This window comes from Onychomys torridus, chromosome 18 (assembly GCF_903995425.1).
Source record: "Onychomys torridus chromosome 18, mOncTor1.1, whole genome shotgun sequence".
Taxonomy (NCBI): Eukaryota; Metazoa; Chordata; class Mammalia; order Rodentia; family Cricetidae; genus Onychomys; species Onychomys torridus.
The window spans coordinates 46,901,864-46,929,447 of record NC_050460.1 but is presented as its reverse complement, the minus strand read 5'-3'; the positions used below and the strand labels follow the sequence as shown (position 1 = coordinate 46,929,447).

Sequence of the window (27,584 nt, the reverse complement as noted above, 5' to 3'; positions counted from 1 at the left end):
CATCACCATCATCATCATCATCATCATCATCTTCATCATCATCATCATCATCACCATCATCTTCATCATCATCATCATCATCTTCATCATCATCATCATCATCTTCTTCATCATCATCATCATCATCATCATCATCCTTTTCCTGGGGATTTTTCACCTTACTGTTTATGTTGTCTGACTCGTGGATGGCTTTAGCTCTTCATCCTCTGTTCACAATCTCATTCTATTCCTCCTCATTCTTTTTTTTTTCTTTCTTAAAACCAAAAATATACTCATTAAAGCATTCGGATATCTCAAAAATCTGTCCTGGCCACTTTTCTGTTAGTCACTGCTTTGAGTCTTTTGAATGCATCTATCGTCCTTCGGTACATGGCTTTTAGGAAGTCGTCTTCTCTATCTTACCATTTAATGATACTGTTCGGACAGAAGATAATAGTAAGGTGACAGTCACTGGCACCAGCCCTCATGGTCCTATTTGGAGACTTTAACTGGAACTTTTCACTGGTTACTCTGTGAAATTTTGTTGACCCTGGCCCCACATCTTTCTTTGCCTGTTGTACTTTCTTTGTGGTCTCTTAAATTCTCTTTCATTATGGAATTCTGTCTGTCTGTCAATATCTTCACATCTGCTTGCCAACAGGCATGATACACATGCATCTGACCCAACATGTTTGGTGGTGGGACTGCGAGGAGCAGCAAGAGTTCAGGGTCACCGTCACTTACACAGTGAGTTCAAAGACAGCCTTTGAATCTCCATCACGAAATAACTAATCAGAAAGCACAAACTTGTGTCTCTTGGGATGTTTTCTCCATAGTTATAGGTCACATAAATGGGTATGGCCACTCTGAACATTCACGTGATACCTGGTGAGAGGAATTGAGGCTTTTCATTGCCAGATATCTGCCTGACATTTCACTGCACCTCAGTTAAGACTCCTTCGCATCTAGTACTATTTTCCATAGAATTGTATAGACACATTAGACTAGATACAAATCTAATTCAGCTTTCTGCCGTAAGTGTATGTACTCGTGTGTGTGTGTGTGTGTGTGTGTGTGTGTGTGTGTGTGTGTGTGCTTCCTGCCTAGATTAATTATATCAGTATTATTCTAAGCCTTTCAGGATCAACCTACAGACTAAGTAAGACTGCTTCAGTTAGCATTATTAGAAGAATGTAAACACTATGCAACAATATAACAATAGCATAATTTAATCCAAAGAAGATACAGAACAGGGGTTAATGAGGAATAAGAGAGGGCAAGGCAGACGTTATAGACTACACAATGGGGAGCTGAGTTATGATGTAGATATACACAAGAAATAAATTACCTATAAAAATGATACTATCAAGGCCTTCAAATACAAACAATAAAGCAAACATTCATACTGAACTACCACAAACTAGAACGTAGGGCAGGCAAAGTGGAAGATGAAAAGATACAGAAGGGGCCTAAGTCAGAATCTGCAGAACAATTCAGTAAGCAATACACAAAAATAAAAGCAGATTATTTGAGGCATCATAGTGTTCACAAGGATCAGAAGAGACACAATGTTGCTATTTGCCTTTGTGGCAAGAGGGGTTTCTTTCTCTGAGTTAGTAGTATTCAAGTTGTTTCCTTGTGTTGCCTCACCTAGATGTACATTTACAAAATGCTATTGTGTGTGCGTGATACATTGTATAAAACCTGTGCTTAGTAAAGATTGTTCCAGCCCAAGTTCGCTAGGTATGCGTAAAACTTCTGATATGCAAATTGAGGTTTCATTTTATACATGGAAAATGATGGTGTATCCCTAAACATTATTCTGTTCTTAGTCTTCAGAACTTTAATTGTATGTGTGCTGAGATCATCTATGTCATTTCAGCCTCTTTCCCTCTCATCTTTTGCTTCATTATCATTAGCTCACAGACATTTTATCCAATTTATCCAGTTGCACACAGCAGTTTGGTTAAATGTCTTACTTTTCTTTTTTTTAATGAGCCTTATAATATTTTTCTTTGACTCTTTTCCTCTTTGGATGCTTGATAATTTGTCACTAAATACATTTTTTTATTTTTTAACCATTTTCCCCTAACTTTCATTAAATCATTGTCTCCTACATCCCACCACTTCTTTCTGGCTCACCTCTCTGATTTTTTAAATATATGTTTATAAAAATCTACATTCACATCTATTCCTATCAATAGAAGGAGGTAGGCAGATAGGATTCTAAATTTTGATTTTTTTTTTAGGATTGTTGTACATCAGTATTATTTTTAATTTTGTGTTTGTTTCATAGAGGAATGGGATATCTGATGAGCTGGAGTCTCACATGCAAAGCCATCTTGCATTCTCCTGGCATCTCCTGAGCAGGAATTTTCCCATTCCTGGGTAAGGTGACATTCTTTTCCCTCAATATAATGAACTTCTCATTTTCTAATGACTGATATTTTGGGCAGTGGTGAGGATAATACGTTTGGTGTGTGTTATAATTTTCTGTCATTTCTTTGGGATAGTGGTATTTCCCAAATAGGGGAGCATTGCTGGTCACCTGTCCCACATTTCCTGTTCTCTCAAAAGTCAAAGTCCACAGGAGTTCTCAATTGTGATCCCCTTGATTTTATGTTTCTAATCATCAAAGCTATGAAGTACGATGGACCAGACCTGTGCTCAGCATTGCAGCACTTTTTCTGTTTGGGCCCTGCTTTCTTCTGTGTTTATCTAGGGTCATTTCATCAATGCCTTCTCCATGGAGTAGTTTCAGCATCTCAATCCCTGCTATATAGACACATGCTCATGTCAAAGGACAAGCAACAGATTTACTGAAATCTAATGAATACATTTGTGGTGGTGTGAATGATAATGGCCCCCATAGGCTCATAGATTTGAATGTTTTGTCACCAGGGAGTGGACTTGTTGGAGGAAGTGTGTCAATAGGGGTGGTCTTTGAGAATTTTAAAGCCCATGCCAAGCCCAGAGTTGTTTTCATCCTACTGCCTGAAGATCCAGATATAGAACTCTCAGCTACCTCTCCAGTACCATATCTGCCTGCATGCTGCCATGCTTCCCACTGTGATGACAATGGACTGAACCCCTGAAACTGTAAGTCAGCCCCAAATATATGCTTCATTTTATAAGAGTTGCCATGATCATGATGTCTCTTCACAGCAATAGAACACTGGCTAAGATAATATCATACAAGGTCATTTTAAATGTACATGCTTTTGTACATCTCATAAAGGTGAAATTCTGGGTGTCTAAAGGAGTTATTTTGATGACAGGAAGCTAATCCCCTCTTAATGTGTAGAAAGTTTGTATGAAATAATTGAAATGTAGTTAACTGTTACTAGCTTAGGGGCCCATCCAAACTAAATTAGAAACTGTTTTTCCAAAATGATTCCATAATTGTCATACAGCATCATCAAGTCTTAGAAAGTTTAAATTATGATTAAGTCATTCACGAGGGAACTCCAAAACATGTTATTGCTTAATACTATAGACTAATGTTGGTTCCTATGGAAAACTATATACATGCCTATATTATATATATATATATATATATATATATATATATATATATATATATATGTGTGTGTGTGTGTGTGTGTGTGTGTGTGTGTGTGTGTGTGTGTAGTCAGTGACTGGGGGAAGTGAAGATATGGGGAGAAAGAACTAAACATGCACGTGGTAAGAGATGGAGGAAGACAGAATGACACTGAGATAAAGAGAATGTTAGAATGTCCGCCTGCAGACACTGAATCATAGACCAGAACTCAATTATTCAGTGCATGAAAAGCAAAGAGAGGGTATTATCAAGCTACAGGCTATGACTAGAAAAAATACTGTCAAGAGTTTAAATGGGAAAAATAGAAACTGATAACTAAAGGACATTCATAATGAAATGCTATGTATAATGTAAGTTCAATTTTCTTACTTTCCAATGACATTTGGAGGGGCATCTTCACTCTCTCTGAGCTCTGAAAAGTGGATTTTCTTTCAGTGGAATACAAAATGGAACCAAATTCTGTTTTAGAGGATGATTTTTATACTAAATAAGACAAAGCATTGACTAGGGATAGAATAGTCACAGGTATTGTTTCACAAAATGTAGGTCAGAGTACTTTTCTGTTTCATTGAATAGTTTACACTCCATTAAAATCCTCTTAAAGAATTGACTTTATTTTTGGTGTACTCTTCCCTATCCAACAGCTCATCCTATTTTTACAAAGATGGCAGTGTGGGGAGTGACTTTACGGTGACTATCACATTCCGTATCTTCACTGCCCCTTACTGAAAGAAGGGGGTCACTGTCTTTAGCTACATTCCCACTGTTCCATCCATGAGACTCCAGCAGATCACTCTAAACCCACAGAGAAAGCCCTGGTTGGTCTCAGTTAACAATGCATATTGAGCAGACATGAATATCAGAGAGAGATTTATGGGGAGGAAGAGAATACACAGGGGAGGGAGGGATGTGAAGGGTGAGAGTGGTCAGCATGCACTGACAAAATAGTTGTCTAAGGCCAAATTGAATTAAACATTAAATAAAAATAAAAATCAACCAATAATACTGGTGGAGTTAATTTTTAAAAAGTCTTGTTTCAGATTATTCCTTGCAAATATAATACCTGAAGTGAACTATAGGTGTAGAAACAGGGCTCATAGATGACAAATGCTTTCAGAATATACTACATTCCAAATTAAGGCATCTACTGACACGTTCTTTTTGCCCCATGTTTTCTGCGTTGACTTTTTAAAAGATGTTGAACAACTGTACAATTACATCACTTACTTTTGTGTGAATTATCTTCAAATATTTACCAATCGAGTTATTTAAAAGCAGTGATTTATGTGCATATCTATTTTGTCATTTATTATAAAAGAATCACACATGGTAGCTAGTCCTTGTTACAATGTTTACCATGTTATATTTTCATTTTAGTATTATTTAGAACCTTTGATTGAAACAGAATTTTCAGGTCATTCAGGTTTTTACTTCTTGTACGTAACACTTAGAAACTTGTTCTCAATCTTACCACTGAAAAGCATTATATGTCACCAATTAATTATAGTTTAAAATTGCACTTATTCATTATTCCATCATAAAGTTGTTTTGTGTGTAGTGCATTGTGATATAATAGTTTCATACATGTAACATGTCTGTCAAAGGGTAGTTTTCTGTTCTGTGATTCTAGTAGCAACATGAAAACTAAGTAAGTTTTGTTTCAGTTTTTTATTCCTTAGCAACTGGTAAGAGAAGCATTGCACATCTTACTGCTCTTTGGTTAATTATGTGAAGACATTTACAACCTGTTTTCCAACATTCTGTTTCCCTTAATGACCTCCATTTTCCTAAAGGATGGGTGTAGGTAGGCAGACAACTGCAAGAGATGTTCTCTTTAAGATTTTGCCTTTATTGAAAACTTGCTTACATACTGGAAAGTCCCTTCCCAGGAGAAATGATCTGGAATCAGGGTAAGGGTCCTTTCACTATCAGAATTTAGTTTCCACATACATAGGACTCATAGTCCACCTTTCAATCCAGTCTCAGCAGCTAGGCACATTTTGGGCCTGGGAAGACCCTAACCCCAAACCTAGAACTGTTCTCATTGGTTGCATACAGTGACAATGACAGGAGTCTACTCACTGGAATATCCCAGTAAGGAGGTTACAGCCCATGAAGGATTAAGAGAAATTTTCATAAAAGCATACTCACAACACCACAGAGACCAACATCTTCATCAAAGTGCTCCCAAAATAGGTCAGTGCTACTAAGAGGGCTCCCTCATTGAGTAGACATGGTTAAAGCAATCCTACACAAAGGTGTCTTGGGCAAGTGACTAAGGGGTCCTTGACCTTGGGCTTAGTAACCTGTGCCTGTTCACATGTGGCCATCTCCTCTTCAAGAACTTCCACAATTACCTTTGTCTCTTCATTTTGTTCAGTCTGGGCTTCTGATTCTCTTGCCTATGTATCCTTTTCTTTCTGTGGGGTAGCCTTTTAAAGGTGGGTCTCTCCAACTTCTTAGCATCAAACTGAGTTATTTCTCACACAGTTTTATTCTCCCTCCCTGCCATTACACTGAACTAGAGTTAGTTAATGAGGGTAAAGGAACAAGCAGTTCATACCAGAAAATGGAGAAAACAAGGGTCTGAGACCAAGGCCAGTCTGATTGTGCTACTACAAAGTCCCAAAACATTTTTAAACATTTATAATGCTTCTGGAATATATATATGCAATGCTATCATTATGAATTGGGGTTTCAAATACACTGATTTGCAATTTCAGGAATGCCACAGGCCACAAATTCTGATGATGTTGCAATAGGTATCCACCACTAATTATCCATTTGTGTGGACAGATAGTGTGTTAGCATGAAGCTATATAATCCCTTCTACAGAGTGTGAAGGTAAAAGAGTATGATGTAATGGATTCATAAGAAATGGTGCTGTATTTACCACAACTCTGGTAATGGCTTCATAAGAAATGGTGCTGATTCTGAACTTGTATATCTGTAACTTTCTAATTCTATATTTGCCTTTCCCTTGTCACTCAAAGAAACTTGGAAATTTCAGCCATGTGACAAACATGTAGTCATCGCCAGCTGTCACACATCGCTTCCCATGCAATTACCTTGTGAAGTCTGTCATCTCCATCATGATCATACACATCTTCTTGGCAAGAACAATGATGTCATTGCTTGTGTCGTCCCAGATCTCAATCTCAGCATCCAGCTTGCTCTTCACCTTCTTGAAATCAGCGACTTGCTCAGCAATCTTTTCCTTCTCTGCCTCGGGCAGTTGAGTCATCTTAGCCTGAAATGTGGTAATTCAATTTACAATCATTCCTCAGCAAAGGCAGTATCTTAGGAAGAAGTAGTCACTATGGGATACTTATACAAAGATTTCATTTAAAATCAAGGTATCTAGAGCCTAAGTCATCCAATCTAAAGTTTCCTATTGAACTCAAATGGAAAAAGCTACACAGTTTTAATTATTTTCTCTCAAACTATACAGTTGCATTTGAGGTTAGAAAGGTAGACATTGGTGTCTGACATTTTAATCCTCCACTATAAAATAACCTGCTACTATTTTTCTAATATATCAAAATTTTAAAATGATTACATTTGAATCTGAAGCATCACATTTGTTAAAATGTACACTCTTCATATACTTTTAATTATATTAATAGAACACTTCAAAAGACAAAGTTAAACAAAATCTACTTGAAATGACACTGTCTACTTATCTATGTGTGTGTATTTGTGTGTGTGTGTATATATATATATCCTTAAACACTGTATGTACATCCATAAACAATTACAGCATATGCTTACATAAACTTATAGATTATATGTATATTTTGTATATGCAAAAAATTCAGATCCACATTAGCATGTACACTGTTCCCATGGAAGAATAAGAGTAAAGGACAGGATTTATGAAGGGCATCCTTCCTTATTAGCATACCAGGTCTAGAGGTGCTGCTCAAGCAGCAAACATTATCTGCTTTGGCATGATACCACTCTGTGCATATGTTACATCCTTAACAGCATGCAAATTGCATCTTCCTATTGCATCTGAAATGAGGCTTTGGTAGGAAACCATGCAAATTCTAACACCACCAAATTCTCAACCTTGGCACCTAGAATCTCTCAGTTTTATGAAATAGGAAAAAAAAAGAATCTTGAAGTGAAAATGATTTGATACTTTAAAGACCATAAAATTTCATGAAGCTGTCCTTTCAATTATATTGTCAAACAATTAGGTCCAGGTCCAGTCCCAGCAAATCACACACACACACACACACACACACACACACACACACACACTCATTCATACACACATACTTAGACACATGCATACACTCTCAGATAGAAAGACACACAAACACATTCACATACAAATACATACTCACATATAACATACACATGCATGTACACAGAGAAAACAAAACACACACACACACACACACACACACACACACACACACACACATAGATCCAACCATGAACATCTGCACATACACACAAACACACTTAATCTAGTAGTGGGTGTGTGTGTAGATGGAAAAAGGGGAGTTTTAAAATGGCCAAAACATGACTGTTGAAGTTTCTTATTAGATAGATAATTACATAGAATATATGATATTTGCAAATGTTTCTGGATTCTGGTGAATGAGCATCTATAGCTAAGAAAAGATTATCAGAAAGCTTTGTGATTTTCTGAATATTAGGCTCAAATAGTAAAAGCATTACTCACAGGATCAATAGTATACAATCACACAAAAAAAGCTTAGCTAAATTAAATGAAGAAATTAGGCTAGGTGAGACTGTGCACACCTTTAATTCCAGCACTCAAGAGGCAGAGGCAGAAGGATCCCTGATAGTCTGAGGCCAGCTTGGTCTACATAGTGAGTTCTAGGCCAGCCAGGGTTACATAGAGATGCCATTTCTTTTAAAAAATTAAAATAATGGTAAGTAGACAATACAAACAAAAATACAAATCAAAGTATCCATATGTATGTTCTGTCATTTATTATTAGCTTATTACTAACTTAACCTAGGCTCTCAACCTGGTGTCATTAAGACTTGCAGGATTAGGATGCCTTGGCTGGATGTCTAACATAGCAAATAGAACAAGACATAAGGCTTTCTGGTGTGGCTTTCTTAAATCCTTAGCATAAGCATCACATGTATTAAGCATTCATCAAATGACATATTTCTTATTCAAAAGAAAACTTATCAATGTGTATTCATATTTCCAGTACATTTTCATTTTTCATTCCATGTCCTTTGAAGACAAAGGTTAAGCTTCCTGAGGCTAGAATTTTTTTAAAGATTCATTTTATTTTTAATTATTCATATATGTTTGTGTATGTGTGTCTATGTGTGTGTGGGTTGTGTGGAGAGAGTGCAGGGGATGTAGTGTGGGGGTGTATATGAGCATACTGGTGACAGTGGCTGTGAGGGGCAGAGGTGAAAGTCCCCGTAGGGCGGTTGTGACAGACAGTTGGGAACTGAACTCAGGTCTTCCTCAGGAACAGTATCTGCTCTTTAGTCGCAGAGCCATCTCTCTAGACCAGAGGCTAGATTTTTAATTATTGAGCTATACAATTTTTCCTTCTTAGCAACTGAACGGTTTTGTTCTTTTTTTTCCTTTGCTTTCTCTCTTAGGAAATGTGTCCTATACAGAGTGTTAAGAGCCAAGCAGATTTTACAACTGCTGGCATATGGCAAAGGACATAAAAGAAGACACAGCTCACTACTATCAGAATCAAAAGTAATGCACAAGTATGTTAAGTAAATTGTAAGCTATCAACCTGTTAAACGAGCTTCGAAATAGAAATGGGTTTTCTCCATCTTGAATACTAAACATTATTTTTCTCTTCTCATAAAATGTTTATACATTCAAGTACTAATAACTGTGCATAGATTCAACAGAGGCATCTTTGTATATCTATATCTGAGAGGTAATGAGTCTGTGGTGCTGGCTGTTCTAGGTTTAGTAGTAGTAGTAGTAGTAGTAGTAGTAGTAGTAGTAGTAGTAGTACTAGTAGTAGTAGTAGTAGTATTCCTAAGAATGTCACTGATGTCCTGTATGATCTCAAGGAAGTCCTTAATTCCCTTGCATAAGTTTCCCCAGAAACAGAATGACAGTAATTACAACTTCCTCCCTTCTCTTGAGGAAGCACAATGGATTACTGGACAGCATGCTACTGGAAACTATCATAGATAGGAAACTCAGAGGTTGCATGCAACATGTACTCAACTCACATGGCGAGTTACAACCAAATGACTTTCAGCTCTGACTAGAGATTGGTCAGAAGTTGAGCAAGAGTTTGTAAAATTGAAAGTTCTGGGGGATTCTAGTTTTTCTTTGCACAGGACAGCAATAATAATGAAACATTAAATTACTGTCAGACACCTTTTACTGAAGGGTTTAAGTGGATCTATGAATAATTTATTAAATGCTATCAATCAATTTCAATCACTAGGAACATTTAAAAGTAAAACCCAAGAGAATACTTGATGTTGAGGATTCCAGATTTAAAAAATAAAATGCATTCTGATTTTGTACAAGGTATGAAAAGAAGTAAGAATGAAGCTTGAGTCAAATAAGGTTAAGTAGCAACTCTGACATATATAGCCAGGTTATCTATAGGTCTAGGCTCAGTATCTATATAATAGAATTCTGATATGAATAGCTTTGTGGGTTCTTGTCATCTGAATGATGTCTTGTTGTGTGTCTATTGACTCAGGAACTTAAAAACAAAGACAATGAAAAATAGCCATCAACAACTTGTGCCAAACTCTCTCTAGGCATCCTTTATTTAATTGAGGTCCCATCTTCATAAAAGCCCTGTAAGTACCAGGGTTATCCCAATTTACACATAGGGAAAAATACATATCTCCAAGAGACTCAGCAGTTCAATAAGAGTCTAGTGTCAGGCATATTTGAACCAGGATTCAAACCATTAAGTGTCAATAGGAATTCTTGTTTTATTACCATGCCAAGAAACATGAGGAATATCATCCCAAATACACCAAAACATCCACATTGTCCTTGGAGATATTCTCCAATGCACACCCTTCCCAGAATTCGTTTTCCCTCTGCAATCTCTGCAGCTTCCTTCCTTCCTAGACTGGGTTGAGTGCCTGCATTTCTAGAAACATTTAATCACAGAGTAAGAAAAAACAAACCTAGCCAAACAAATCTACACATTTTACTGATGTTTTTCAGAGTAAGTGTTCCATACAGGCTAGAAATCTCATGGAATGCAACCCTGGCTTTTCTTTATTATTCTGTTCTGCTAGGGACAAATCATGTTCACACCATCTGTTACATTTCATTGTGTGTCCATCTCATCCTATGTATTTCCATCTCTTCTTTCTGTCATTAATTTCTCCTTTCATTTGAATGTTTACTTCAATTGAAGTAAACAATTCAATTACAATTCTTACTGTTTATTTAATAAGAAAATAAAATGGGAAAATACTTAGGCCATAAATATATCATTGAATATTAAACTATTTTTAATTATTTGTTTTATGTTTTGAAATTGTAATATAATCACAACAATTTCCCCTTCCCTTTCCTCCCTTCAAAACATTGCTTATACCCCTCTGAGCTCTTTTAAAATTAGTAGCTTCTTTTTTTATTATTGTTTTATATATATACAAAACCTGCTCAGTCTATACAATGTTACTTTTATGTGTGTTTCAGAACTGGGCATTTGATATCAGATAACCAGTTGGTGTGCTCTTCTGTGGGGTAACTATTTCTCTGGAATTATTTTAAACAATTTGAGAAAATCTATGTACATAGCAACAGAATCAAATAAAACATATCATTAGTGCACTCTAAGCCTTTAAATGTCTTTATCTAATGATTTCCTAGAAAGATAAGCAGTAATTGGATTTCTGACCCATGGATAAACAATCATAATCCACAAACTCTTGTATTTGCTGTTGCAGGATGAGAACTCATATCTGACCTGCAACTTAAATGATGCACACATTTATGTTCTGTTTGCTGACATGCATGGACAGTACTCCACTGTGTACACAGGACAATACTCCACTGTGTAAATAGGATTGTATTTCACTGTGTAAACAGGGTGGTACTCTACTGTGTAAACTTGACAGTACTCCACTGTGTAAACTAAATAGTATTCCACTATTCTACATAAACAGGCAGGTGCTTCATAGTGTAAACAGAACAGCTCTCCATTTTGTAAACAGCATGGTACTTCACTATAAAGTGGATGGCATTCCACTGTATAAACAGGCAGGTACTTCACTACTCCACTGTGTAAATAGGATAGGATGGTGCTCTATGGTGTAAATTGGATGGTGCTCTATGGTATAAAATGGATAGTACTACAGTGTGCAAACAAGACTGAGCTCCACTCTGTAAACAGGGTGGCATTCCACTGGATAAACTGAATGGTATCCAACAGTTTAAAGAGGCAGGTACTGCACTATGTAAGCAGGCATCAATTGTTTTGGTTTTTCTGTCTTTTTGAAGATGTTCCGTTTTTGCCTTTTATGGGCAATGAGTAGTCTTGGTTCCTTCTTTAGCTACATATTCTTGTATTTCTTTTGCATATAATTAGATGTTAAACTGGAGTGTCACAGAGCAATTAGTAGGAACCTTTGTCTCATTTCTTCTTTCTTACTTTCATACTCTCTACCCTCCAGCTAAACAATGCTACTTGCTGCTGCCTGTAGACATCTTGTGATACATCTCATTTATTACTTTTCTTCTCTTCTCTTCATCTTTATTGGGCTAAGTTTTATCATCTTTCTAGGCCTATTTTGAATAGTAAATAGCACTTTCTTTAGTTTCGACTCTATGTAAAATTTAGAATACCTTCCTTACCAATTCACTGTTTATAGACATTTATGGTGCTTTTTGTTATTGTCTAATCGTTAATGAACACAAAAATACAACTTTCTAAAGCCAATTCTTTGAAAACAGAACTACCATTAACAATAGTGACAACCTACTTTTTTTTTGTTTTGGTTTTTGATACTCTTGCCTAGAATATAGGTTCTCTGAAAATAGCATGATTGATAATAAATAACTTTAATTTGGAGTTAGTAATAGGATTATCTACAAGCTAGCTTGTTCTGGTGGAATAAGCCATAATCCCAGTCACTTGACAGACCGAAAAAGGTGGATAAGAAGTCTAAGGTTATCCTAGGCTATAGAATAAGTTCAAAATCAATTAGCTAACTTAGTAAGACCCTGTTTTTAATTCAAAACAAAGACAAAAAAATTGGGATGCTCAGTGGTAGTCCAGCCCAAATGCATGGGAACATGACTTCAATTTCTAATAGTTAAAAACAACAAGCCAAGACCTCAAAAAGGTATACATTCATGATATTACATGTATGGGTCTTGTACTCTTCTTTGTGGCTTACACTCCACTCTAATGTCGGACTTCTACACCCAGAAGGGTTTCTAACTTGTTTCACTGATGCTGTTTTCCTGTCTACTTGGATGTTCTAGTCTTTATCATACCCATCATTTCTGCAGAAAATGTTGATCTGCTGAATGATTTTATTACCCCTGCAGGAAGGTAAGAAAAGAGCTGGGGAGATAGTGTATCAGTTAATGTGCTGGCTGTACAATCAAGGCTACTAGAAATCACACCCCAGCACACACTCCTCAGACCAGATACTCCCCACCAAAAGCCTATGATTCTAGCTCCAAGGCATCTATCTTATGCCCTCTTATGGCATCTTCATACACACAGAAATGTGCACATCTCCGCAAACAGACACACAAACCAACCAACAAATAAATAAATAAATACATAAATAGTAAACAAATAAATAATCCTCTAAAATGAAAGCTAAGGGGTTGATGGCATAATAGGAAAAATGTATGAATTTTCACATAGATCTTCACTCAACTTTAAATGATGACAAGTGTGAATCATATAGCAGGGAACTTAACCATTCTAAACTTCAGTGTGCTGAGCAATAACAAACTCACATATGAATTGTGTTTGGATGAAAGGTATGTGTGTGAATATATACAATAGAACCAGAAGTTTGAAGTTCTTTGGTAAGTGGTGCTTACCAACAGAACACAGAATATTTAAACTAGCCTAAAAGACTTAAAAAAAAAAAAAAACTCTTAGAGGAATGGAGGGCACACTATTGGCTTGTCTATTTACCATTTACAGCAAAGGCACAAACCAAGGTAGGACTTAGCAAATGAACCCCATAATCACAAAGACTACAGAAATTCTAAGTTGTTATATTCATCTCATTAACCCCAAGGCACCCTCACATATTTCACACACTGTACAATTAAGGAATTGTATGTCTCAGAGAAGGTAAATGGTCTCAAAATATTACTAAGCAGGATAGGACAATATGTGATGTTTAATTTCACATACTAGCAATTTCTATTTTCACTACTTTTCTGTTTTCCTTAACTATAAACTTTTTATGGTCAATTAATTCCTAGGTACATCACATGACTTTATAGTCTCCTATCAAAGAAACACAGTAACAGAATTTTATTCATAAAAATGTAGAATTTAAATTATGGTAATATACACATGTCACAAAAATGGAAATTATGCCCATAAAGGTCAAGTGTAAATACCTCTCTGTTTAAAAAAATGGCCTCTCAAATACTCAAGTATTTTTACTTCATATAAAATAATTATATGTGAAGACAGTTTGTATATAGCTTTCAGGAAAATATAAAATCCACAAAACACATTTGGGCTACAGTCAGAGAGACCGAACACAGACTGGATACCACATAACTTTAGGAAATGATTGTTAAGTTTATTCAATATGAGGCTATCCATAATGTTTGGACTTGACTATATTAAAATTAAGATATGCACTGCTACAATGTTTCAAATTACTTTGAAGAGATTCAGAAAAACCTCAAACAGTAGAGCTATTATATATCATCTTCCAAAATCAATTATCATGACAGGAAGATTATATCCCAACTAATAGCTCCCTTAAATATATACTGTATTACATGTGTCACAGTCTTGGTGACTTTGGTTGGCATGAGACCATCACTAAAGCCCTGAGAAGCCTCTTTGGGGAAACAGGAATACTGACTGTATTTGTCTTCCCAACAAAGTGAGGTCCAGACAGCCTCAGTACAACAATGACCTCATCAGATCTGACCGGCCTCTGAGGTTGTTGTTGAGCTATCTACATCTTTCTCGCTTCATCTCTTACGTTTTTTTTTATCCTTTTCTTATCTCTTTTAATAACAGGCATGCACTACTTTCTGAGGCACTCTGTTACAGTTTTGGCTATTGCTAGCTATTAGACAATTCTTCATGCCTCCTTTCCCTTCTCGCTCTCTGACAGCCTGGACGCGGCACTGGAAAACAGAGGGGAGGGGATGCAATCTGTTTTCCACAAGATGATTTTCGTTCCATGAAAACAATCAGCAGATGCTGGTAACTTTTGCTTTTTCAGTTTTTCCTTTTTTTTTTTTTTTTTACAGCTGTTCATTTCTTGACACTTCTTCAAAAGTACCTTATCGATATAATCAACATCAGGGCTTCTTCAGCATTCCCACATGTGTCTCAGCCCCCTCTCTAAAGTGACTTCCAAGTGTTAGATGAATCCTGGCTAGCTAAGAATAAAATACGGCCTTTGTGTAGGATGCAATGTTTACTCTGCAAAGAGCCTGAAATTATCCTAGAAATTTGATAACACCATATACATTATTTACTTTTATTTAATACACAACAGAAATGTACATTAAAAATACTATAACTACACTACATCTAATGCCTGCACATTTAACTCTTTGAACACTAGCTGCTGTGAAAATTTAAATACAATTGTATTGAGCTTCCCTAAATCATTATTGCAGGGTACTGATAGGCTCTATGCAAGCAGACATTTATAAATTTTTGATCAATTCAATAAATAAATATTGAGAAGACTGCATTCAAACAAGCTCTAGAAACCCACTCATTACAGTATGTAACTCAAATCCTATTCTCTTACACGCCACACATAAGCTTAGTTACCTGAATTTCATGCCCCAGTTTACAGTAAATTAGTTGGAAGTAGACAAGAGGCGTGTTAGTCTGAGCACAAGGACAGAAAATAAAACAAGAGACAGACTGTAAGATACTGGAGGTCTGTAAGTTTATACATGAGCTTTCCTGCTTATATCAGCAAGGCCCCACCCAGCCCTCTATTACAGCACAGTACAGTGTTTGATCAGAATTCTGACCATGAATTACCTTCAGTGCACTCAGCCAGCATTCCATGATGTCTACTGCACAAAGTCATGTGCTGCCACCCATGCAGGCAAAGAGCTTGCAGTTAATCCAGTGCAGGAAATGCACAATTTATATAGTCAGGATTTCCAACTATTCAAGTAAGGTAGCATGGAATATAATTTGGAAACAAATTCCAATGAACCCTTTATTCATTTAAGTCATGAAAACTATATATAGTGTCCCACTACAACAGGCATAAATAGACTTACATGACTACTATTTCTAAGCATATTTTTGTGTTTTTACAAAATTTTTTTAAAATTAATATAACTACATAATAGATAAAAGTATATTAATGTATTTTTCCACAGTGCAAGGGAATCTGAATTTTTCAATTTTTTTTCATAATACTTTGTGTCAGTATTTTGAGGAAACAATGTGTCATTTCAAATACTGATGGCATTCACTTGTCCATAAGTTACATCCAAATATGTATGTACATGTTGGTATAGTTTAATATTCAAGTACAGAAAAAGAAAATAAAAATGCAATTATCATTTTATTTAAAATTAGGCATAATACTTGTAAATATTATCATCTATCTCTTAGGATTATGTGTCATACATTATTGCCAAGTACATATAGATTATGAGGTATCTAAAAATTTGTATGGAATACCACCTACTTATCAAGTTGTAGTTTTTTTCTGTTTTGTTTTGTTTGTTTGTTTGCTTGCTTGCTTTTGTTTTGTTTTTGTTACATCAGGGTTTCTCTCTGCAGCTTTGGAGCCTGGCTTGGAACTCACTCTGTAGCCCAGGCTGTCCTTGAACTCACAGAGATCTACCTGCCTCTGCCTCCCTAGTGATGGAATTAAAGGCATGCACCACCACCACTACCACCACCTGGCCAAGTTATGGGTTTTAAAGTGTAGCATAAAATGGTTTTATGCTATTGTGAAAATTACATAAACATTGTTTCTTGGTGACTACCCTTACCCAGTAATTATTAATTATTGATGCTTCTATTTACTTGTAACCTAATATCCACAGTTAGTGCAAGTTTCCATATTTTGAGATTTAACCAAATTATAATCAAACTTTCTTTTTTTTTTTTTTTTTTGGTTTTTTGAGACAGAGTTTCTCTGTATAGTTTTGGTGCCTGTCCTGGATCTCGCTCTATAGACTAGGCTGGCCTTGAACTCACAGAGATCTGCCTGGCTCTGCCTCCTGAGTGCCAGGATTAAAGGCATGTGCCACTACCACCTGTCAAACTGCTTTATGTTTTTTTTATTTATTTTTATTTTTTATTTATTTTTAATTACACCCATGATATTCATTAATTACACTCATGATATTAATTAGATTTGTGATATTCATTGATTACATTCACAGTATTCATTAAATAACTATATTTATGATATTTATTAATTACATTAATTGTATTGATTTATTACATTCATGATATTATGTCCTGATACTACTGTCTGTTTGTGGGGCTTATCCATCACACAAAACAGAGATTCTATACTTAGGAAATCATTGCTCTATATTCCTTTCTTCTCCATCTTTTGATAATGTCTAATCTTTCTGTCTCTATGAAATTGTATATTCTATATTTTTCATGTAATACAATTCTATAGTATTTATCCATTTTTAATGTAAAAACATTTTATGTATAACTGCAGGAGAAATAATAGACAGATAGCTTGATACACAAACTGCTTTCTTATACCAAAAATTTTGAAATCATTCATGAACTTCATACACATTGTACTGAGACTACCTCTGTAGCTATTTTTCTTTATCTTTATCTTTCTGTTCTCACTGGGGACCCACAAACACATCAAGCTATACAATTTTTACTCACATTCAGAAGGCCTAGTTCAGCCCATGTAGGCTCCCCAGCTGTCAGTCCAGAGTCCATGAACTCCCACTAGCTTGGGTTAGCTATCTTCATGGTTTTTCCTGTAATGGTTCTGACCCCCTTGCAGTGGCGATGGGACCAGAACTTATTCTGGGTACATGAACTAGCTTTTTAGAGCCCATTCTCTATGGTGCAATGCCTTACTCAGCCTTGATGCAAGGAGGAGGGGCTAGGTCCGGCCCCAACTTGGTATGCCAGCCTGTGTTCACTATCCAAGGCAGGCCTTCACCTTCTATGAGGAGGGGATGGGGGTATGATGGGGCAGATGGGGGAGAGGTGGAGAAGGGGTGGGAGGTGGAACAGAGGTTGGTATGTAAAAGGAAAGAAAAAAATTTAAATAATAAAAAAAGATGCCACCAGGACAACCTAACATTCTAAACATCTTTAAGATCTTTATGTCAATCATTTGTTAATTTGGCCAAATCTGACAATGTGTATTTAGGAGCAATATAGAGAGTCATAGTATGAGAAAGGAAATAAAATTTCAGCCCCTCTGATTTTATCAAGGGATGTAGAATATAGAGAAAAGTGTGGCTTCTAGTATTTACAACAAAGCAACCTAAGCTACAAGCCTTAGATTTTCACATAAAACAAATTATAGCAGATACTGTCTACACTGGGCCCACACAAGACTGGCTCTATCAACAATCAGTTATGGAAGGGGGAGGGCCTTATAGATCCCTGGTCTTTAATGGTGGGCATTGGCTATTAATAGTTTTTATTTGTTTGTTTGTTTTGGGGAGGAGGTCTTTAGTTGTGTACCCATTCCTGAGGCCACTAGGCTCCAATGGATAGTTCCAAAGCCATGGTCACACAGATGGCCCTGGTAGAACTCAGTGAGTCACCACACACACACACACACACACACACACACACACACACACACACACACTGATTAAGATATGAATGTGTAAGGGAGCTTTGTGAGAAGTCTGGTGAACTGGGAGGTAGAGAGACAGAAGAGGTTATAAGGGTGAGAGTGCTCATTATGCATGGCTACATGTGTGAAACCATCTAAGAAAAGTTACTTAGGTAAAAATTAAATATTTGATGATCATTGTCAGATACAATACTCATGACTCTAAATTTAAAATTAAATACCAAAAAAAATTCTTTTTAAAAGTGAGACAATACATAAAGAGTTATGCTAGAAGAAATTGCAAAGAATTCTTCAAGCAAGTATTGATTAAGTTAGGAAAGAGTGAGCCTTAGAATATCTCAAAACTCTATCAATAAAAAAAAACACCCAAAAGGATTTCCAAACAAGAATTAAATGTTAATTATAAAATGTGAATTTTTCATTCTTATTCAAGATTACTAATAAAATGCTTATGCTAAGGAGAAATAAATCATGAGTAGAAATGATGAAGAGAAAGCAGATAGATAAAGAGGCAGAAAAAGAGGTATAATAACTGGGATAGAACCTGGAGGTTGGTGTTTGTGGGTATAACTGAACCATTCACCACTCATTCATTTGGATGAAGTATGCTTCGAACATATTACCCAGAAATATTAGCACTTGTTTACATAATGGGTTAATGAGGAAACACTGAATATCCACTGTATTTATATCATGGAATTATATTCTACAGCTTCTTTTGTGATGTTTTGCTTTAATATCTGAGGATAAATGAAAGGGGACATGAGAGTCTCTAGACTGCTTTGTATTTTATGTGCTATACTGACAATTCAAGCAGTTCTCATAGATGCAAATTTAAGTGCTGAGTTACATAGTATGTTTTATACTTATGCTTATCAAGAAATACTCATGCTATCAATAGTTCAAAAAATGTCACAAGGCTTGATACAGTCTAAAATTTACTTCTTTCTGTATTACATCTCAATCAAAGGATTTCTCTCTTTATGTGGAGTGTGGATAATTCAGTTCCATTATTTATACTCCTGTGAAGTTATTCTAGATGCAAAAAAAAATCTGCTCTCCATATTCCTTGAGTTCCATATGGGCAGATTCAACCAACTATGGTTAAAAATATTTAGAAATAAGTATATCTTCATTGAAATGCACAGGTTATTTTTCTCTTCTTATAACTACCTAAGCTATAGAAAATTTACTATAGTATTTTTAGTCATTATGTTACTAATTATTTAGAGACAAATTAAAGTGAATAGAGGATGCATGTAGCGAGCATGCCACTATGATGTCATTTTAGACAGGAGATATGAAGTTCTGTAAAGTTATGTATTCACAGTGTTCTTGAAATCTATCTCACAGAAATATGGAAAAATAACAGTATCTACATCAAAATCTGGCATAGTTACTGCCTGAGATTCAAACACTTAAAAGAAGTCCTTTGTGGATATAGAACACAATAAAACACTGGGTTAATAGAAAAACCTACAGCAACAGCAACAACAGTACTCTAAATTTGTCCATATGGCCAGAGCGCATGAGAAAATTAAATAAACAAAACATAATTCTTCCTGTCTTCTGGACGTGAATTCAGAGAGGCAGACATCTGGACCAGAACGGTACTTAGCAGCAGACAAGAGTTCCTCAAGGAAAATCCCATTTGGGACTGGAAATAAGAACCTCTGCTGAAGAGGCAGCATCTGATATGAGAGCTTTAACTTAGACTGAGATGGGATGCAGATGAAGCTGTGTCTATAGATGAGCACAAAAGGGAAATAAAACTAAGTCTTCAATTAGTTAGGCCATCAAAAGTAAAACTCCAGGCTACTTGGAGCAAGCTTTCAGAAAGATGAACACCATTTCAAACACAGCCTATGTGCAAACACCACACAAACAAAATCTATGGTAATTGGGAACATTTTCAAAGTAAAAGATGAGAGAGAATTATTTTTTGCCTAAGGTTCTCAAGCAGGGAATTCACAGGCTGTGAACAATGTTTTCTGTTTTTGGATTTTTTTTTTTTTTTTTTTTTTGTAGTAGAATACACGATATGTTTGCAAATCATTCTGTTTTACAAATGGGAGTATGTAAAACACATTCACAAAAAGCAAAAATAAAAAGGAAGATTAAAACCTCATCGCCAAAAAACTTTACTTGCCACCAGCATATCCACAACATAATCTAATTCAGTTAGCAGTCCCATAGGATATCTTTGTCAATTATCAGTGCTAAATATTCCCTATCATCATCTCCTGAGTAGAGACCAGAGTTCCTGCTCAACATTCCATGCAATATGCAGGCCAACATTATAATAGCTCTGTCAACAAAACAACTGATAAGAAGTCTCTCTTCATATAGGTGCTTTGTGCAAAGATGTCAAACCCTGGCTCAGACTGACCTCAGAGTCTCTCCAGATTGTACAGACAGAAGTCTCTGGTGTGCATTTCTGATTCTCGATACTTCTCTTGCTTTCAACCATTCTCAATGTAATGATAAGCAACAGAGCTACAATGGGGAGTTCTACTGCATCACACAGGACCAGACAGAAAAGAGGGTCACTAAATCTATTCTGCAACTGCATTATTTTATCAACAGGGAAAGTGGCTCAATAATTTGTATCTAAAGTTCAAAATGTTAGGTCAATTATTTTAGTGCTCTTTTTAATTTTAGTAAAAAGTAATTTTAGTCAGTCTGACTGGAGAATTAATAGCTACTATCAAAGGACAGAAAACAATTTTTCTTCATACACAAGGCTTTACTAACCTATGATTTTTCCACATTCAGGAAGGAGATACAATTTTCTATTAATTTAATTTTTTATATTTTATGTGTATATGTGTTTTGCATGCGTATGTATGTATGTATGTATGTATATATACCACATGTGTGCTCAAGGAACCAAAAGAAGATGTCAGATCCCATACAACTGGAGTTATAGACTGTTGTGAGCTGTCATGTGGCTGCTGGGAAGCAACCCTAGGTAGGTCCTGTGAAAAAGTAGTCAGTAATCCAGTGATCTTAACTACTGAGTCATCTGTAGATCCCAATGTACTTTTTAAAAAGCTGGTAAATTTAAGTGGAAAAGCAAAAAGGAAAATATTTCCCCCTCTTGTATATTTGCTTCATTTTTGTCTATAAAAATATACATCAACTACAAATAATAGCATGGATTTATTTTTCTCTCCATGTTACTCTCTTATATTATATTATTATTATTATATCTAATATCTCTATATTATGTTTATCTCACTGATATTACTTGTGAATTTAAAAAGTACTCTTTTATACAATAGAGATTTTAAAACTAATATTTTATTTACAATTCTTGACATTCTTACTAGTTATGTGTGCATTCAAATTACATTGAAATTTGGAATCTTAGTGTACATGCTTGTTTCTAATATCGGAATCTCACTCTAGTATGAAATCTCCCTATGCCTGTTAAACACAGTTTCATCACAGAATTTCATCTTTTCCTTTTTTGTAACAGAACCATTATATGTTATCACTGGCCTTTGGGTGTTTTTCATTTTGGATGTATATATGAATACATAAGAGTGTCTAAGTCTGTGTGCATATGTGTCTATACATGTGGAGTAGTCCATGGTGATTATATTTCTGTCATTTTCCATATATATGTAGCAAAATTTTAAATGAAAAGATAAAGCATTTTGATAGAGTTTCCCTGTGGCTATTAATACAGTACTAATATCTATATAAACAATATCAGTCACTTTCCCAAAATATCTTACCAACAAGGGCCATTATATTTATTTTTCAAATTTGATAGTAAGATGACATTTACTGGTTATTATTCTTAGAATAGTGTAATGTCTATTGAGGTGGAATAACTATCTAGCTGCTTATAATTTTGGAAGCCCTCTGTGGCAAGGGGAAGCATGGCTGACATAAACAGGCTGTCAATTGTAGCCTGACTAAAAAGCCAATATTGAAATTATCAAGTGTGTCTAGAAAGAAATTGTTGATGATGAGACCTGGAAAAGTAAGTAAAGCAGACCTGCAGCTAAAATTGAATTTGAGGAAGAAAATGGCCACTGAGTAATGGATAAAACTGTAAAGTTTAGAAGGTTGTAATCTTATCACAGAAAGCTATGCACAGAGGATGTTTTTTACTCTAGTATGTAATTTTCAAATCTGCCTAGTTAACTTCTACTTTTTCTCTTCTAAAAGACCATTATAGCATTTATACACTCAAAGTTAATTCATTTGTCCTATCATCTCTAACCTGCTCAATTCAATGCTTTCCATATCAATAAAAATAGCTAGAACATTTTATCAGTAATAAGCCCCCAAATATCTTAGGTTGCCCTAAACTCTTGTCTCTCTGCATGTTTTACATTAAATATCCACCCTTTAGAAAAATCTGTGTCGTTCACACATCATGACATATGCATAGCCAACAATTTCCAAACCCTCTGTTTCTAAAATATAAGTGGGAACCTCTATCATTTGTCATCTCTATCACAGTTGTGGCTTTGTAAACTCCTACTTCTTCCTATATCACACTCATATTGTTTTAAACACAGCATTCAGTAGGGCAGGTACAAAATATTACAGATCATATCATTCCTGGACCAAGGCTCTCTAATGACTCTACCTTCTATTTAAAATGAAAACCAATATTTTACAGTATCTTTCTATCTGATGAGAACAGGGTTGCTTCTGAATTTCAGACTTCCCCCCGGATAGTTGTTAATTAATATTAGTTGTCAGTTTGACAGGATCAAAAAACATCTATGAGACAAAACTCTGGGAATGTCTATGAAGGATTTTCTTCACATATTAGGTTGAGTTGGAAACAATCACTCTAAATGTGGACAGCACTATTTCATGAAACAGGGTCTTGGACTGAATATGAAGTTGAAGGCAAGTAGAGCACCAGTATTTATCAATCTTGCTTTTCTGGTTGTAGATACCATGTGACAAGTAATACCATGATGGACTGCATCCCCTCAGACTGCTTAAAAAAACACACAAAAAACAAAAAACCAAAAAAAACAAAAAAAAAAACAAAAAAAAAAAAAAACTTCCTCATGAATTTGATTATGGTGATAAAAAAAAAGGAACTAACACAGAAAAATGGTTCTGAAGGATGAGACTGTTAACAATCGGTTGTTGGACCTTGCCAACTGGCTTGCCAGAAGACTGTGAGACAATTTAGAAACTGGGTTAGAAAATCCCTAGATCCTTAAGATACTATAAGAAGAACTCAATAGGCCAGTGTGGTAGGAGTTTGGAAGAACAGAATTCCAAGAGAGAGATGGATAATATAGGCCTTGACCAAGAGGTCATCAGATAGGGATATGACACTAACATGAGATGTTAGAGGTCTGTCAAACTATATTCTAACCAAGAATCTACTATACTGATCTTGTGTTACAATACTTTAGTGATACTGAACTTGAAAGTAATAGATTAATATGCTTGGTGGGAAAGTTCAAGACAGATAGCATTCAGGCTGCTATATGCCAATTGAATGGAGAAGAGCAATATGAAAAGTGTTCAGTTTGGTAAAGGAAAATAGTGTGGTCAAGATGAAAGTCACAGATAAAGTGAGGCTACAGCATCTATAATTGCTAAAAACATTGGGGACATCAAAGAGAAAATATGTGCTCTGCACAGAGACAACAAGAAAAGTGATGTGAGGGTTATTCCTCTTTCATCCATGGTTCTATCTTGTAAGATGAAAATTCATTTGAAATGGCAGAGTGTAAACTGAATATGTAACTCATGGCATTCCCAACAGCCTTGCAGAATGTTTGTCCAAGGTCAACACGCCAAGGCCAATGTTTCTACAATCCAAGGTGGCCACGCTTTTCCCTGAACTGGCAACAGGATTTGACAGTGTTGTCCACATGTTATTGGCTTTATAAGCAGATTGATCCAGAAATTGGGGCAGGGGCTTGTGTTGTCTTGTTCTTCCAAAAAGTTTTAAACCACCTTGTGTGGCAGTGGACCTCTGTATGGCGGTGACAACTATGAACGCACGCCGTTGTTCTCGAAGATCATTTTACACTGTTTTGAAACTCGTGAGACATCACTCATTTAGACTTTAATCAGACTTCTTGTAGTTACCTCAACATCAGTTGGCCCTTTACTATTGATCTTAACTCCAGCTAGGACTTCAAGGGTTTGTTTTAGCATGGTCTCTTTTCCTTTGAACCCCACAGTTAAACTCTGGAAAAAAAAAGTTCTAAGGACAGGCAATGTAGGGCAGGGTGAGATTCCCTGCAGAGATGCCTTGAGCAGCCATTGAATGAAGCTGTGAAGATGACAACTTACATTTTAATACTCGTTTGTGACAGGTACCAGATGATGAGATGATCACCAGGAAAGGCTGTAGGTAAAATGTGAAACTGTCCCAAGAGAGAGGTGATAAGTTTTCAGGTGTCAGAGCTGAAATGAAGGGGCTAGCAAGCCCTTTGGAGCTGCAAGGATTCCATTGTGAGACCCAGACACTGGACACAGAGCTGTAGATTTTGTTATTTGACTTGGTGGCTTCTGGTCTTGCTCTGGTACAATCTGTCTCTACTGTGCCCCATTCCTTGCTACTCTCTTGAAGAATGGGAATATTTACTCTCTACCATTGCACATTGGAAGTATGCACTTTTGTTAAGTTAAAGTGGCTCGCAGTCTTGATTCTCAAAAGATACTGTTACTTAAACTTTTGATCGGTTTTGAAATTGTTAAAGACTATGGAGAGTTTCACTGAATGGATTTTATATGATGACATACCTGTGAGCATGTGCAAACAAGGGTATGCAATGGCTAGACTAGATAAGTTACTGAGAATTAGAGACATCATTGAAACAATTCTCTGGGCATCTCTGTGATAGACTTTATATTAGGTCAACTAGGATAGGAAGATCTTCCCTAAATGTGGTCAGCATCCTTCATGGGCTGGGGTTTCAACACTAAAACGATAAAGTGATATGAGCACAGTCTTTCATTTATTTCCATTCCCTGACTGTAAATACAATGGGACTGGCTGCACCAAGCTCTTGTTGCTATGATTTCTATGTCATGGTAGAATGTAGCATCAAAGTATGAGCCTCACTAAAACCCTCTTTCCTGAAGTGCCATTTTTCTGATATTTTGCCACAGCCATAAGGAAAGCTACCAATACAAGATGGAAACTTATAACCTCAAAGTGGTATTTTTAAGTGTCAATTTCATAAGGGGTAAACTGGCAATGATTGATATTGGTGGACAACATCACAGAATGCATGATCCAGGACACAAACACAAAACTAGATACATTTATGAGTTTGAAGTTTATGGGTTGAGTTGGAGAGATAAGCCTTGAATGAGGACAAAACTATTACATGAGATGAGATCCTGGATTTAATTTTAAAAGGAAGAAAATAGGCCAAGAACCAGCATGTCTCATAACTCAGATGCAATGTGACCAGGAATGTCCTGATGGGTTGTACACCCTCAAACTTTAATTAATTAATCCTTCTTCCCTTAAATATGACTTCTTGGGTATTTGGTCCCAGCAGAAAGAGAAGTGACTAGAATACTCTATATCTATTGGCATCATGAAAACTCACCCTCAGGTGTAATGGGGTTCTGTTCTATCCCCAGTGCCACAGAGATGTATGATGTCCAATAGTTGGATTGGAAGGGGAGCTTAGCTACTAGCCCACTTAACTCAGTTTTGTTTATGACTCTATCCAGATTTATTTCCTTTCTGAAATCTCAGTTTCTCTGAATCATTTTCTCTTAGAACTAAAAATGTCACCTAATTAATAGAGCCTTCGGTACCAACTGGCTATGCAGTGATAATCCCAAGATGATATCTGAGGTAATGATCTACCAGCCTGTGACCAGACAAGGATACCCCAGTTACACTCCTATAGAAAGCCTTGATCCAACTTCTTGTTTATTTTTCCCATATAATATCAAGACTTCTGGGAGAATGTCGAGAAAAGATGATCAAGTCAATGACCTCCACCCTTCCAGGTGTGAGCTCACTATGAACAAAACTCCTTCCTTGATTTCTGGGATAGAGGCCAAGATCAGTTTCTTGGGACTCCCTTAAATCCCAATAAAACAAAGGCATTTTTTCTGAAAATTTTCTTATTTTCTATCAAGTATACTATAACTGTGTCAATGAGGAGAAATCACTCTAAAATTTGGTAGAGCGCTTGGCTCACTAGTCAGCAAGGATTTGATATACTAAGATCATATAATACCACTTAAATTGATTCCCAAGCGTCATAATGAATAATTCTACATATAAATTAGGGACTTTAATTTTAATTTTGGAGACAAGAATGTATAAAAACAGCATTTATAAATGCTAATAATTTTTAAGTGTAAGAATAGACAAATTTGGACTATGTCACAGGAGTTATATTATTGCAAACAGTATCATCCTGAACATTATACCCTGTCTCAGACTAAAATATTATTTGGTAACGAGAATTTTCACGAGAAAAACAGACTATGAAAAGGATATGAAACAGCCAGTTAATGGTGGCACACGCCTTTAATCCCAGCACTCGGGAGGCAGAGCCAGGCAGATCTCTGTGAGTCCAAGGCCAGCCTGGGCTACCAAGTGAGTTCCAGGAAAAAGGCGCAAAGCTACACAGAGAAACCCTGTCTCAAAAAAACAAAAAAAAAAAAAAAAAAAAAAAAAAGAAAAGGATATGAAACCTTTCCATTTATGTATGTGTGTGTGTGTGTGTGTATACTCACACATACTATATACAGTGTGTATGTCTTTCTACATATATGACATACTCAAAGAGTATGCTATTGCTCAAAGATGCCAGAATAGGGTGTCAGACACGCTAAAACTGGAATCACAGGCAGCTATGAACCACTCAATGTGGATGTTGGACACTGAACACAGGCCCTCTTCAAGAGCATCAAGTGATATTAACTGCTAGCCAGCACCTTGGATGTTATTAAAATTATAATTTGTGTTGTTATTAATCATTTATAAAATTAATGGATTAAGAAAAGGCATTTAAATAATTGCCACATATAATTTTTATGGAGAACTTTCTAGTAATCAAGCAGGATAAAATTTATTCATTTTAATAAAGAT

The 27,584-nt window shown here is 35.9% G+C and overlaps 1 protein-coding gene across 1 annotated transcript in view; it reads right to left on the bottom strand.

Annotated features, from left to right (window-relative positions):
- Ctnna3 (catenin alpha 3) overlaps positions 1 to 27,584 on the bottom strand; it is a 1,414,880-nt gene that overhangs the window by 116,137 nt on the left and 1,271,159 nt on the right. The window contains exon 20 of the mRNA XM_036167773.1: positions 6,610 to 6,791. Within this exon, the coding sequence (XP_036023666.1) occupies positions 6,610 to 6,791 (182 nt within the window). The remainder of the gene's footprint in view (positions 1 to 6,609; positions 6,792 to 27,584) is intronic.